This window comes from Myotis lucifugus, unplaced genomic scaffold (assembly GCF_000147115.1).
Source record: "Myotis lucifugus unplaced genomic scaffold, Myoluc2.0 scaffold_206, whole genome shotgun sequence".
NCBI classification, from domain to species: domain Eukaryota; kingdom Metazoa; phylum Chordata; class Mammalia; order Chiroptera; family Vespertilionidae; genus Myotis; species Myotis lucifugus.
In genome coordinates this window covers 1308999-1324577 of record NW_005871254.1, presented here as the reverse complement: position 1 = coordinate 1324577, position 15579 = coordinate 1308999, and the positions used below count along the sequence as shown (strand labels likewise).

Sequence of the window (15579 nt, the reverse complement as noted above, 5' to 3'; positions counted from 1 at the left end):
AGGGCCGATTGAGGGGTTGGGCCCCCCCCCCTGTTCACCCCCAAGGCAGGTTCCATGGGGAGGTTCCGCCCCCCCCCCCTGTCACTCACAGAGCAGGGCCGATCAGGGGGTTGGGGAGCTGCCCCCTGTCACTCACAGAGCAGGGCCCATCAGGGGGGTTGGGGCTCCGTACCCTGTCACACACAGAGCAGGGTCAATCAGGGGGTTGAGGAGCTCCCCCCTGTCACTCACAGAATAGGGCCGATAGGGGAGTTGGGGCACCGCCCCCTGTCACACACAGAGCAGGGCGGATCAGGGGGTTGGGGTGCTGCACCCTGTCACACTCAGGGCAGGGCCAATGGGGAGGTTATGGCTCTACCCTGTCATACACAGAGAAAGGCCCGGGGAGGGGGGTTGGGGCGCCACCCTCTATCACCCACAGAGCAGGGCGATCAGGGGGTTGGGGCGCCGCCCACTGTCACACTCAGGGGCAGGGCCGATGGAGAGGTTATGGTTCTACCCTGTCACACACAGGGCTCGTGGGGGGGGGGGCGGGGGGTTGGGGCGCCGCACCCTGTCAAACACAGAGCAGGGCCGATCAGGGGGTTGGGGCGCCGCCACCTGTCACACTCAGGGCAGGGCCGATGGAGAGGTTATGGTTCTACCCTGTCACACACAGAGCAGGGCCCGTGGGGCCGGGGGCGGGGGGTTGGGGCGCCGCAGCCCTGTCACACACAGAGCAGGGGCCGATCAGGGGGGTTGGTGCGCTGCACCCTGTCACACACAGAGCTGCAGGGCAATCGGGGGGATTGGGGAGCTCCCCCCTATCAGGCACAGAGCAGGGCTGATCAGGGGGGTTTGGGCGCTGCCCCCTGTCACGCTGATCCCGGTGCCGGGAGCCTCGCTGTCACGCTGATCCCGGTGCCGGGAGGATATTACCCTTTTACTATATAGAATAGAGGCCTGGTGCACGGGTAGGGGCCGGCTGGTTTGCCCTGAAGGGTGTCCTGGATCAGGGTGGGGGGTCCCCACTGGGGTCCTGCCCAGGCTGGCTGAGGGGCTGAGGGCTGTTTTCCCGCTGGCAGTTGACTAAAAGCTCCCAACCCCTCCTTGTTTTCTTTTTTTTTTTTTTTATTCTGGGCCAGCTTTAGCTCTGAGGCCTCGCTGCTGAAAACATGGCCGGCTGTCTTTTCAGTCCGGCTGGTTTCTAGGGTTTTGTTTAGCTTCTTATTTGCAACATAGTACATAGTTGCTTAGAGTTGCAGCTGAGAGCCCGGCCGGCAAGTGAGGCGGGAACGTTGGAGTCCGTAGCAAGCAAGCCTCATGCTCGCTTCAGTGCCTGGCTGCCGCCGCCATCTTGGCTGACAGTTAATTTGCATATACTCACTGATTAGCCAATGAAAAGGGTAGCAGTCGTATGCTAATTACCATGTTTCTCTTTTATTAGTGTAGATAATAGAAGTAATTTTGTTATTTGCAGATTTTTAATATTTCCTACAACCTTTGTGATATCATACTATATTAGTATAGTTTTGGTAATATTATACTTAAAATCCTTTTACTCTTGAAATATTAATGTTTATTGCATGTAATATTTTTTAAAAAAGAATAATATACAGGGATTCAACAGTAAAGGGTTCTGCGAATCAAATCAACAATTTGTAATATGAGGAAGCAAAAAATACCCAATCAGAAGAGCAAAAAGTATGAAGATAGTTTAAAAAGCCTCTGAGACAACTTCAAACATACCAACACTCACATTTTGGGAGTGCCAGAAGGAGAAGAGAGAGAGCAAGATATAGAAAACCTATTTGAATTAATAATGACAAAAACTTCCCCTACCTGGTGAAAGAGATAGACTTACAAGTCCAGGAAGCACAGAGAGTCCCTAACAAGAGGAACCCAAAGAGGCCCACACCAAGACACATCATAATTAAAATGCCAAAGATTAAAGACAAAGAGAGAATCTTATAAGCAGCAAGAGAAAAGCCATTAGTTACCTATAAGGGAGTGCCCATATGACTGTCAGCTGATTTCTCAACAGAAACTTTGCAGGCCAGAAGGCAGTGTCAAGAAATATTCAAAGTGATGAATAGCAAGGACCTACAACCAAGATTACTCTACCCAGCAAAGCTATCATTTAGAATTGAAGGTCAGATAAAGAGTTTCACAAATAAGAAAAAGCTAAAGGAGTTCGTCACCACCAAACCAATATTACATGAAATGTTGAAGGGTATTCTTTAAGAAGACAAAGAAGAAGGGAAAAAAAGATAAAAAATATGCAAGAAAATGGTAATAAATACATATCTATCAACAACTGAATCTAAAAATCAAAATAAACAAACAAGAAATCTAAGGAACAAAATAAACTGGTGAATGAAATAGTATCAGAGACATGGAAACATGGAACAGACTGACGAATCTCAGAGGGAAGGGGTTGGGAGGTTGGAAGAGATTAACCAAAGATCTTACCTATGGACACAGAAAGTAGGGTGGTGAAGGCCTAGGGCGGGGTGGGAACCAGATAGAGGGAAGCAATGAGGGGCAAAAAAAGGGAGACATCTATAATAATCTCAACAACAAAAATTTAAATATATATATGTATATATGTACATTAAAAACAGTTTGAAAAACAGAAAAAAAGCAAAAGTGTTAAATGTTTTTATCTCAACACCCAGTGGTATTTTTAAATGTTGCATCAAGCTGCATTTTTTAAAAATATATATTTTATTGATTTTTTACAGAGAGGAAGGGAAGAGGGATAGAGAGTTAGAAACATCGATGAGAGAGAAGCATCGATCAGCTGCCTCCTGCACACCCCCTACTGGGGATGTGCCTGCAACCAAGGTACATGCCCTTGACTGGAACCGAACCTGGGACCCTTCAGTCCACAGGCTGATGCTCTATCCACTGAGCCAAACCATTTAGGGAAAACTGCATTTTTTTTTAAATCCTTACCCAAGGATATGTTTTTATTGATTTTAGAGAGAGAGGGAGAGAGAGAGAGAGAGAGAGAGAGAGAGGAAAAAAAACCATTGATGAGAGAATCATTGATCAGCTGCCTCCTGCACACCCCCACAGGATCAAGTCAGCAACCTGGGCATGTACCCTGACCAGTAATTGGTTCATAGGTCAATGCTCAACCACTGAGCCACTCTGGCCAGGCAAAATGTTTTTGTTTTTTTTGTATAGATGATGGAAACAGTAATCATTTGGGAAAATGGTTAGAATTTAAAACTATCAATACCTTCACAATGTATTATTTAGTCAAATTATATAAACATTCTTTTGTCTTCCTTTTTAAAACTATTCCACTGATAAAATAATCATGTCTATACGAAGTCAATTTTCACTTTTGCTTTTCATGTTTTTTAAGTTTCACAAGATAATCAGCCTCATGTCTTTAAACTCAGACTTCACAAAAAGGAGGACTTTGCACTCCAGCTCTACCATTTTTAAGCACACAAAGGATACAATGTACAATGAATGTCCCTATGACTATCACACTGAAGAGGCATAGAGTTCAGGCACTCAAAGAGGAGGAGGACAATCTGACAGGCTGTAAATAACATGGACCATGGAGTAAGACCATCTGAGATCAAGCCTCAGCTCTGTGACTTCTTGGCTCCTGGACCCTAATCAAGTTCTAGAAACTTTACTTACATTGTTTGCAAAATGGCAAAAATATCACTCAACTCACTTTATTGTAAGCAATAAGTTAAGTAAGTATACAGAAAATGTTTGGCCTGAGGCAAATCCATAAATACTATTGGTTCTCTCCATCCTTCTCTATTTCATTGTTAAAGAGATGTTCTCTGAAAACATACCGATTGAAGTTAATGTCTGGGTAACTGGAATACTCCGATTTCATCTTCGCATTTCGACGTGGAAATGTGCAGAAGAACGCATTAGCTAAAAGACTGGCAATCTGTTCCTGCGACATTGTGATGGAATGATTCATCTTCTGTTTCAGGAGTGGTATTGGCTGATTGAGGAAACAAAAAATACAGACAAGAAGTGCAATAATTAGCTTAGCAATTTCAAAAGCAGAGGCACCAAATGACATTTACTAAATTAAGGTAGGAAAAATTACAGGCCATTCTTGAATTCTTAAATCAACAGTAATACCATTAGAAATATATACTTGTTTGACTGGAGATTTTTTTTTTTTTTAAATATATTTTATTGATTTTTTACAGAGAGGGGAGGGAGAGAGATAGAGAGTTAGAAACATCGATGAGAGAGAAACATCGACCAGCTGCCTCCTGCACATCTCCCACTGGGGATGTGCCCGCAACCCAGGTACATGCCCTTGACCGGAATCGAACCTGGGACCTTTCAGTCCGCAGGCCGATGCTCTATCCACTGAGCCAAACCGGTTTCGGCTTGACTGGAGATTTTTAATCAATAATAATAATAGTGAAGAGAACACAAAAGTCATTACTTATTAGTGAAAAACAAGATTGCTTTGGCAAGAAATAAAAACACACTGACCATGTAATAAAAAATTAAAACAGCCCTCGCCGGTTTGGCTCAGTGGATAGAGCATTGGCCCATAAAGGGTCCCAGGTTCGATTCTGGATAAGGGCACGGTCAAGAGCACGTACTTCAATTACAGGCTGGATCCCAGCCCTGGTCAGGACATGTGTGGGAAGCAACGAATTGATGTGTCACTCTCACATCAATGTTCCATTCTCTAAAAATTAATGGTCCAGCTGGTGTGGCTCAACAGTTGAGCCTCGACCCAGGAACCAAGAGGTTGCCGGTTCGATTCCCAGTAGTGAGCGTGCAGGAGGCAGCCAATTGATGATGTTCCTCTCTCATCAATATTTCTATCTCTCTATCCCTCTCCCTTCCTCTCTCTCTAAAAATCAATAAAAACATGTTAAAAAAATGAATAATAAAAAAAATACAATGGCAGAATATCCTCGGGTGAGGATTAACAAAAAAAAATTTTAAAAAACGATGAAACAGAAAAATGCAATTTTGACTTTAACTATTAATGCAGATGCAAAATTTTGTTCTCATTTATATTAAAGATTGCTGGACAAAGCAATTTTTCTCTTTTAGTCCAAAATAAAATAATCGAAAAAAATAATTCAATAAGTAAGTCTTTTCCTTCTAATTCTGAATCACACTTCACATTGACAATCTTTATAAGGCTCAAATCTAATTTTATGATAGCAATTAATAGACTATATGTATACAAACTTACATATAACTTGTAAGAAGATAGACATTTATCTAATCATTCCAAATCAAGGAAGAAACAGGACATTTTACCTTCAAAATTTTGATGTCTGAAATGCCTTCTAGTTGTACCAAACTCAAATTTATTGACCTTTTAATTCCAGTATAATATACGGGACCTGATTATTGTATCCAATAGGATTTATTCTATTCTAAATATTTAAACGATGTGTTTAAAGACATAATGGTAAAACCAAAGACCAATTGCCAACATCTCTTTTACGTATCAATTGTTAAATTCAAAATATTCCAGGGGATGCTTTTCCTTCTCCGTTCAGTCAGAGCCAGAACTAAGAATCCTGGATGCCTGCATTAACCACAAACCAGTATGCACGGAAAACTATTTATCACGTCTCATAATAAACATCAGAAATGATACTGAGGAAAGTCAGGCAAGACAAAACTGCAATACTCTAAGAATTAACTTTACAGAAAATACCTATCATTGCTAGAATAAGAGTTTGCTAGAAAAAGAAAAGGTTACACTTGTAGCTCAACTATTTCTTAAGAAAAAACACAAAAAATAAACAAGAGAAACATAAAGAATTTATTTTCACTTCAGTATCCAATATTCTCTCTCCTTTTAGGCCTTAGCAATCACTATATCTAAGAAAGAGGAAATAGCGCATATTGATCTCCATTTCCCAGCCTATACATTTATTTACAATCCAGCAATAAGTTTAGAAAAGGTAACAATGTGTCAATGGTTTAAAGCAAACTGGTACTTGTTTTTAGTAAAAAATTAGATTTTAACTACCATTTAAGAAGTTATTCACAAATACTATTTTAAAAATTAATGGTAATATTTTAGGCTTAACAAACACAACCATTTCTTGTTCTCCTAGTAACCAAACAGTATAATTTTAAATAGAATAGATGGTTTCTGCTCTTTTGGTGAGGAGAAATGCCTGAAAGCTCATTTGGGGAAAACCAGAGGATGTAAGTCTTACTGTCAAGCTCTCAGCTAAGTAAGAGACTGATTAACATAAAGATCTTTCCCAAAGTGCATGTCTAAAATTTGTTTCTTTTAATTTTCTTTTTATAAATATAATGTACCATTTAGATTTGGTCCAGAGAATGTTAATGTGATATAAATAATTAAATAACAACATATGCAACTTAATATGTTAACTTTTACCGCAGAGATTTACATTTCAGTAGACAGGGCACAGAATTGAAGTGTTCTCCCCATTAACACAGTTATTTTAAATCAGGACAAAAGTTGGGAACCACAAGTCTGGTTTTGGTCTACCAAGTGATTTGTAATAGCTTATATATATTTGAATATATATATTCAAAGGCATATAAAAATATGAAAACGATCTCTCCTGAAGCATGAGGGGAAGAGAAGTTTAAGTGATTTATGTCTAAAGGCTATATACTGTCAATTATGAACGAAACATTGAATTCAAAAAGCATTTAATTATGTGGAATCTAAAGAACAATATAAAAGAACAAACAAAACAAAACAGACTCATAGATACAGAGAACAGACTGATGGTTGCCAATCGGGAGGAGGTTTGGGGAACTGGGTGAAAAAGGTGAAGGGATTAACAAGTACAACTTGGTAGTTACAAAATAGTCACGGTGCCGAAACCGGTTTGGCTCAGTGGATAGAGCGTCAGCCTGCGGACTGAAAGATCCCAGGTTCGATTCCGGTCAAGGGCATGTACCTGGGTTGCGGGCACATCCCCAGTAGGGGGTGTGCAGGAGGCAGGAATCGATGTTTCTCTCTCATCGATGTTTCTAACTCTCTATCTCTCTCCTTCCTCTCTGTAAAAAATCAATAAAATATATTTAAAAAAACAAACAAAAAAAACAAAACAAAATAGTCACGATAATGTAAAGTACAGCATAGGGAATATAGACAATAATACTGTAATAACTATGTATGGGGCCAAGTGGGTACTGGAAATATCGGGGGGAGGGCAACACTTTGTAAAGTATATGATTGTCTAACAACAAAGTTGTACACTAGAAACTAAATCAAAATAATACTGAATGTAATCTGTAATTAAAAAATAAAAAATAGTCCTGGCTGGTATGACTAGTTGGTTAGAGTGTTGGCCAGCACACAGAAGGGTCTCAGGTTTGATTCCTGGTTAAGGGCACATATTTGGATTACTGCTTCGATGGCCGCCCCAGTTGGGGTGTATGCAGGAGGCAACCAATTAATGTGTCTCTCTCACATCAATGTTTCTCTCTCTATCTCTTCCCTCCCTCTCTCCCTTCCACTCTCTCTAAAAATCAATAAAAAAAAATGCCCTTGGGTGAGAATTAACAAAAATAATAATAAAATTTAAAAATTAAAACAATAAAAAATAAATAAAATAAAACCACATCTAATTAAGCACCATGTTAAACTTGGGGACACCAAGAACATCTCCATGGAAGAACATAAATTACAAACGCATGTGCTATAAATATGATTTGCGTGCTACAGAGGGATTGGATTTGGCTGGGAGAGGTAGAGAAGGTTTTGCAGGGGAAGTAAAAACTAGAGCGTAGAGGTAGTGAAATTTTACTAGGTAAAGAAAAAAGCAAGGAGGGAAAGAAAAAAGAGTAAACATGAAACATAAGCAAGCAAATACAGGCATACCTTGTTTTATTGAGTTTTGCTTTATTGAACTTTACAGATACCTTGTTTTTTATAAATTGAAGGTTTGTGGAAACCCTGTGTCCAGCAAGTCTATTGGTACCATTTTTCCAATAGACTCATATAATGGTTAGCATTTTTTAGCAATAAAGTATTTTATAAATAAGGTATGCACATTGTTTCCTTAGACATACTACTATTGCACATTTAATAGACTACAATATAGTGTAAACATAACTTTTATATGCACTAGAAATCCAAAAAGTTCATGTGACTCACTTTATTGCGATACTAGAGGCCCTTTAGCAGTCTGGGAGCCCTCGGGGGATGTTCCGACAGATGGCTTACAGATGGTTTTAGCCCACGGAGCAGGGCCTAAGCCGTCTGTCAGAAATCCTTAGCGCTGCCACGGAGGCAGGAGAAGCTCCTGCTGCTGCGCTTGCCAGCCATCAGCCCAGCTTGTGGCTGAGCAGTGTGAGAGCGCACTGACCACCAGGGGGCAGCTCCTGCGTTGAACGTCTGCCCCCTGGTGGTCAATGCATGTCATAGCAACCGGTTGTTCTGCCGTTAGGTCGATTTGCATATTACCATTTATTATATAGGATTTGTTTTATTGCAGTGGTCTGTAACCAAACGTAATATCTCCAAGGTATGCCCAAAACTTCCAATATAAACAACCAGATGAGTTTTACAATATATTTATCCTGCCCAATAGAAAAACTTATTTTAGACACAATGCATTAATGAGGTAAAATTAAAGTTACATAAAATTGGAAATATCACAGTGAAATGCTAACAAATACAGCACATTCAATGGATCTCAACTGAAGGTGGCAGCATGGCTCACAGGCATCTGGACATATTTGTGTTTTGGGTTGTTGTATTTTGTGTCCCAATGACTATACTTATAGTTTTTGGGGTACCCCAATGACAGAATGAAATGTGTGAGACCATCCTATACATTCAGAAACTGTTTCACCCAAAATGTCCCCAGGGCCTCTGTGGAGCAACAGTGTTCAGCATCCAGGCAGAAAGGGGGCTAGCCCTAGGAGTAAAAGACAAAGGCAAATGCAAACCACTGCTGGGGAAATATGGGGAGAAAATCATGAAAACTAACCAACAACCTCTTGTGAAGGTTTGAAAATATGTTTGCAAATTCTTTGACAAATCCTTCTTTAAAGAAGTAGAGTTTAATTACCATCTCCTTGAGTGTGGGCTGGATTTAGCAACTAATTTCTACTGAATAGAAAAGTAGCAGAAGTGGTATTAGGTGCCTTTAAAAAACTAAGTCATAAAAGGCACTGACACTTCCTTGCACTCTCCCTTGAGTAGCTTGTTCTGGGGAAGTTAGCAACCATGTCATGAGGACACCCAATCAGCTTATGGAGAGGCAGCCCCATAAGGCACTAAATTTTAAAGCAATTTGTTACATAGCAATAAACAATTACTAGTAAAAAACTCCAGACAAAATAGAATATTACCAGATTATTTCTTCTATTTTTAAAAGTTAAGAAAATACCATGGCTCATTTGTTATGCAACATGCCACTTTGGGGTGGGGGAGAAATGAGTGAGGAGTAAGCCATTTGGAAGATAAAATGTTCTAAATCCATTAGTATGTTTTGAAATAATAACTACTGGGTTGTTGTTGTGTGTTTTTTTAAGTTAGAGACAATTTAAAGAAAAAGGTAAATAGAAGTAAGAGTAAGCAAACTTCAACAGTGTAAACTGAAGCTCAGAAATTGAATGCTGCATTTTTAATGTCCTTTTGTAGCATTCTCCTTAGCCTCTAACCTTTTCTAGCAAAAGCATCATACTCTTTGGCAAAAACTATTTCCCATCTTTCTCTTCTGCCTCTTTGACTTTGGCCATTAGAGTTTAATTGTGAGTCACAAGAAAGCTACTAGGAAAGACGTTATTTCCACTAACCTGGGTGCAAATATTTGGCAGACAGAGTGCAATTTTCACCATATCGGGCAAAATGGACTGATATAAATGTTGGGCTTCTGCTTCTTCAAGTACCTGAAAACCAATGAAATATGTTATCAGTGATGTTTGTTAAGAACTTAAATTATATACCTGCTTTTCAGAGGATCTCACAATAAGGCACATTATTAGTACCAACAAATGCACAAAGGTGAACTTATAAATTCATTTTCAAAATGTATGTAATTCACCATAATGCCCTCTGAAAACTAATATCCCAAATATCAAATATCTCTCATATCAAAATTCACAATCAAATAAAACACAAATAAAAAAACAGTACATTCTGCCCCTGGTTACGTCAATAAGAAACTGATTGACCATCAAGAACTCTCTCAGAAACCCTCAAGGACCCATCTAGCTTCAATAGTGTAGAATTTAAAACCATCATAAAAGTCACACTCATTATTTAAGAGCATATTATATGTGTCAAATCTAACCTATTAGATAGTAAACAGTGAAGTTTTTGATGACCTTAGAATTTTCCTTTTTCAGGTACCCTTGGGAAGTTAAAACCATAATTTCCATGTCATAATTTAAAGTACAACAAAGATGACAATCATGGCCTATTGTTATCTTTTATAATTTGCCATCTCTAATAACTTTTAGAAATTACTTTAGGCCTTTTGACACAATTTCACTCTAAATACCAGGATACTTCTTTAAAAGTACTGAAGATAACAATACCTTTAATTTAGAGATATAGTCAAGATTAAAGTAAATTATTTATCTACTTGAAATGACACTTGAACTAGAAGCCACCTTTATAATCCAGTCTGATCCTGTCATTATTACAAAGAAAACTGAGGGGAATGAAGTCACCTGATCATCCTAGATTGTGAAGATCAATTAAGCAACTAGTCAGAACTAGTATTTTTGCCTGTATTCAACAGCTCTCCTCACTTCCCTGTGAGACCAATGTTTGGGATTGATGAGATCATAAATATCTATGAATTTTCTCAGCTATCAAAATATAGATGTTCACAAATATCTATAGATTTCCTTTGCTATGAGTTGAAATTAAAAATATCCATTCATCTAGACAGGGTTTGTGTGTAAATAGAAAAAGTAACAAAGATCATTTATATTCACTCCAGTTTTACAAGGAGTTTCTAACATTAAGAAATGTCTTTATACCAAGACTCTAAAATTTAACCTATGCTTACCCCCTCTTTAAATTAGGATAATGGGAAAACTGAAATTCCAAATGAACAGAAAGATATTTGCAACTCAGGGATATTTTATCTAATAAAGAGAAGATATGCAAATTGACCGTCATGCTGTAACAGTCAAGATGGCTGCGCCCACAGCAAGGCAGGGATTCCATAACACAAGATGGCTGCACCCAAAGTGTAGGCCGAGTTCCTATAACGAGCCTTAACAAGCAATCAGCAGGGACCTGAGGTTGCATGGCGCTGGGCTGGGGCAGGGGACCTGAGGCTGCACCCCTACCCGGCAGGGCTTGACAGGGGACCTTATGCTGTGTCCCCTGCCGGCAGGGCTTGCCGGAGACCTCAGGCCATGTCCACCGCCCGGCAGGGCTTAACAGGGGACCTCAGGTCCCGTCCACCCCCCCCCCAGTGGAGCTTGACGGTGGACCTCAGGCCGTACCCCCTCACCCCCCAGCGCCGGGCTGGAGGACCTGAGGCCGCACCCCCCGCCAGGCCGGGGGACCTGAGGCTGTGCACCCCTCCTGGTGGGGCTTGAAGGGGACCTCAGGCCACGCCTCCCGCCTGGCAGGGCTTGACAGGGGACCTCAGGCTGCGTCCCCTGCCCAGCAGGACTTGATGGGGGACCTCAGGCCATACCTCCCGCCCCAGCGCCAGGCTGGAGGACCTGAGGCCGCGCCCGCCAGGCCGGGGAATCTGAGGCTGCGCCACCCACCATGCCAGGCTTGACGGGGGAACTGAGGCCACGCCCCTTGCCCATAGGGCTTGACGGGGAACCTAAGGTGCGCCCCCCACCTGGGGGACCTCAGGCCGCGCACCCCGCCCCAGGCCGGGGGACCTAAGGCTGTGCCCCCTGCCTGGTGGGGCTTGACAGGGACCTCAGGCCACGCCCTCCCATCCCGGCGCCAGGCCAGGTGACCTGAGGCCATGCCCCCCACCCGGTGGGGCTTGACGGGGGTGGGGCGGGCCGGGTCTGGATCTAGCCCAATGGGGGTGGGCTCGCCGGGTCTGGGTCTCCCACAATTTTGAGGTGCACGTGGGTGGGGGGGGGGACTTGACTCTGGTTTCTGGACTTGACAGAGAAGATTTTTAGGAGGAAGATTTTTATATACATTTTACTAATTTTCTTTCATCTCCGACATTTCTATTATAGAGAAAGGGCAAATAACAATATTAAAATACTTCCTCTAATTAAGTCCCTTTTAATGTGCACGAATTTCGTGCACCGGTCACTAGTATAGATATATCTATTAATCACAGATATACAGAAAACTAAGCAAGTGAACAATACAAGACAATTATTAATTCTGGAGAAAACAAAAAGTTGTAGAAGAGTGGAAATGCAATCATATCTTAAATACAGTGTTTTTACCATCCTACTAAAAAAATAGACTATTAATCTAACTACAGTGGGAAAATATAAATAAGCCTTGTGTTATTGGTGATGGGGAAAGTGAATGATAGCTAAATCCTAATCTATAACGGGAAGTTAATAGATGTTAAAAAATAGCTTGCCCTGGCTGGTGTTTTCCAATGGTTAGAGCGTTGGCCTGCACACCGAAGGGTTTCAGGTTGGATTCTCAGTCAAGGACATGCAGGTTCAATCCCAGGCCTCCAGTCTGGGCACATGCGGCTCCCCCCATTCCTTCCTTTTTTCCTTCCTGATGTTTCAAGATTCCATCTTTTATCATTTCCTTTCTGTTTCAAGAAATTCCTTTAAACATTATTTTAGGAGATTCTAATGATAAATTCCCTTCCTTTCCCTTCATCTGAGAATGTCATAAAGAAAGTTTCACTGGGCACTCTCCCTCCAGGGAGCACGCCCATGCCATTCCCTTCTCCCTCTCCTTCCCCCACAGGCACGTATCCCCTAGCCTCTAAGGGGACCCTATGAGACTTGCAACCAGGGGAGCAATGGGCAGCAGCAGCTTGTCCCAGGCTAACCCCCTGAACCTGTTCCAACGCCCTTTTCCCTGACTTCCCAGTGAACCAAAGGAGAACAGCCTAGCCTCTCCAGTTGCTTCTTCTATGCCCTTCCTTATTTCACTTTCCAAAGTATATTTTTTTCCTGTGGTCTATAAATACTTGTATTTTTCACACTCTGTCTCAACTGAAATCTTTCCCTCAAGAAGACAAGAACTGAGGTCTCCTTGTCTCACCAGTAACATCTCTTTGGTGCTGCGACTCGGATTGCACCAACCAAAGTCTGTAAAGTGGATTTGGAGCTGATGAATGTCTTGTGCTTTCTGGAGGTTGTTTCTTGAAAGCACATATCTCCTAAACTCCAGGGGACCCCACGAAATGTGCAACCAAGAGAGCAATGGGCAGTGGTAGCTTGACTCGGGCTAACCCCGAACCTGTCTCCAATGCCCTGTTCCTAGTGAGCCAAAGCATCCCAGCCTAGACCCTCCTATTGCTTCTTCTATTCCCTTCCTTATTTCACTGTCCTAAGTATATTTTTGCTGCAGTCAATAAATTTTTTACCAAAAAAAAAAAAAAGAAAAAAAAAAAGAAAGAAGAAAAAAAAGAAAGTTTCATTGGATATAAAATTCTATGCTGGCAATTTTTCTCTTTCTGGCCTACATGTCTTCTGATGAGAAATCCACTGTCATTTATATTGCTTTTCCCTATAAGCAATGTCATTTCTCTTTGAATGCTTTCATTTCCTTGCCTTTAGTTTTAAGAAGTTTGGGTATGATGTGTCTTGGCATAGACTGCTTTGTGTTTATACTGTTTGGGGTTTGTTAAACTTCTTGAAGCTGCAGGTTTATGTCTTTCATCTAATTTGGGGAAATTTCAGCTATTATTTCTATTTTACAGCTGCTTTTTCTTTGAGGTGTTGTTTTTTTTTTTCAGCTCTGCCCTCTTTTTCCTCTCCTTCCAGTATTAAATGACATAAACGTTAGATCTTTTGTTATAGTCCCATATGTCCCTAAACTGTTCTCTTGTTTTAGTTTATTTTCTTTCTCCTATTCAGACTAAGTAATTCTGTTCTTTTTTCAAGCTCACTGATTTCATTCTTCTGTCATCCCATTTCCAATTGCATTTTTCAAAAGTTTCAGTTATTATGTTTTCCAGTTCTAAGATTTCTATTTGGTTCTTTTTTATAACTTCTATTGCTCTACTGGGATAATTTTTTCATTTGTTTCAAGCAGCTCTATAATTAGTCATTGAAGCCTTTCTGTGATGGCTGCTTCAAAACTTTGTCAAATTATGCTAACACTAGAGGCCCAGTGCATGAGATTCATGCACGGGTAGGGTCCCTATGCCTTGCCAGCCATCAGGTCCGATCGGGGACTGCCAGCTGCCAGCTGGGGCCTTCCTTCATTCCGTACCGCCCCTTGGTGGTCAGCACACATCATAGCAAGCAATTGAACTCCTGGTCTCCCAGTTGAACTCCGGAGGGGACACTATGCATATTAGCCTTTTATATATATTGATCTGTGTTTTCTCAGGGAGGGTGTCGTCTTTTTTCATTTCAGTTAAAATTTTCCTGGTTCTTTGTGATGAGTGATTTTTTTTAATTGAAATCTGGACATTTTGGGTATTATGTTACGAGTTGCTGGATCTTATTTAAATCTTGTTTTCGGAAGACTTCTGTGACAGAGGAAGGGATAGCCACCTCAGTGGCTTACTGCCAGTTGGGAATAGAAACTCAGGTTCTCTACTCAGCCTTTATTGACTCCTACAGCAAGGAGGAAGAAAGGCATCTTCTTATTTGTTTGTTAATCCTTACCCAAGGATATTTTTTCCCATTGATTTATTTTTTTAGAGTGAAAGGAGGGAGGGAGGAAGAGAAAAAGAGAGAGAGAGGAAGAAAGAGAGAAGAGACATCGATTGGTTGCCTCCTGCACATGCTCCGACCAGGGCCAGGGCTCAAACCTACAACCCAGGTATGTGCTCTTAATCAGGAATTGAACCGGCAACCCTTCGGTTCTTGGGCTGATGCTCTAGCCACTTAGCCACACCGGCCCAGGCAGGGGAGAGGCATCTTGATACCACTGGTTAGGGGTGAGGGTTCAGGCTTACCACTAGGCCTCTACTGATACCACCCAGGTGTTGTAACTTTTCTAGGTCCCCATAGACCCATGCTAGTTAGTCTTCTCTGCATCTTTCAGTGCCCTATGTTTATACCAGTGCATGAAATTCGTGCACTTGGGGAGGGTCCCTCAGCCTGGTCTGTGCCCTCTCGCAGTCCAGGAGCTCTTAGCACTGCCCAGAGCGGTGGTGGCTTCTGGCTGAGCGGTGCTCCCCCGTGGGAGTGCACTGACCACCAGGAGGCAGATCCTGCGTTGAGCATCTGCCCCCTGGTGGTCAGTGCACGTCATAGCGACTGGTTGTTTCATCGTCTGGCTGAAATCGGCTATTTGACATCCCCCAAAAGGTCCGGGATTGCGAGAGGGCACAGGCCAGGCTGAGGGACCCCACTGGTGCACAATCGGGGCCGGGGAGGGATGCGGGAGGTTGGCCAGCCAGGGAGGGACCGCAGGAGTGCTCCGGAGCATGTCTGGCCCATATCGTTGAGTCCCGATCAGCCGGACACCAGCAGCAAGCTAACCTACTGGTCAGAGCGTCTGCCCCCTGATGGTCAGTGCATGTC

The 15579-nt window shown here is 42.0% G+C and overlaps 1 protein-coding gene across 4 annotated transcripts in view; it reads right to left on the bottom strand.

The window, feature by feature from the left end:
- The window catches only part of PARG (poly(ADP-ribose) glycohydrolase), a 184458-nt gene that overhangs the window by 80812 nt on the left and 88067 nt on the right, over positions 1 to 15579 (bottom strand). For all 4 annotated transcript variants that reach the window (XM_023761300.1, XM_006097553.3, XM_023761301.1 and 1 more), the window contains 2 exons: positions 9754 to 9846; positions 3807 to 3964 (listed from right to left, as the gene is read on the bottom strand). In XM_023761300.1, the coding sequence (XP_023617068.1) occupies positions 3807 to 3964; positions 9754 to 9846 (251 nt within the window). The remainder of the gene's footprint in view (positions 1 to 3806; positions 3965 to 9753; positions 9847 to 15579) is intronic.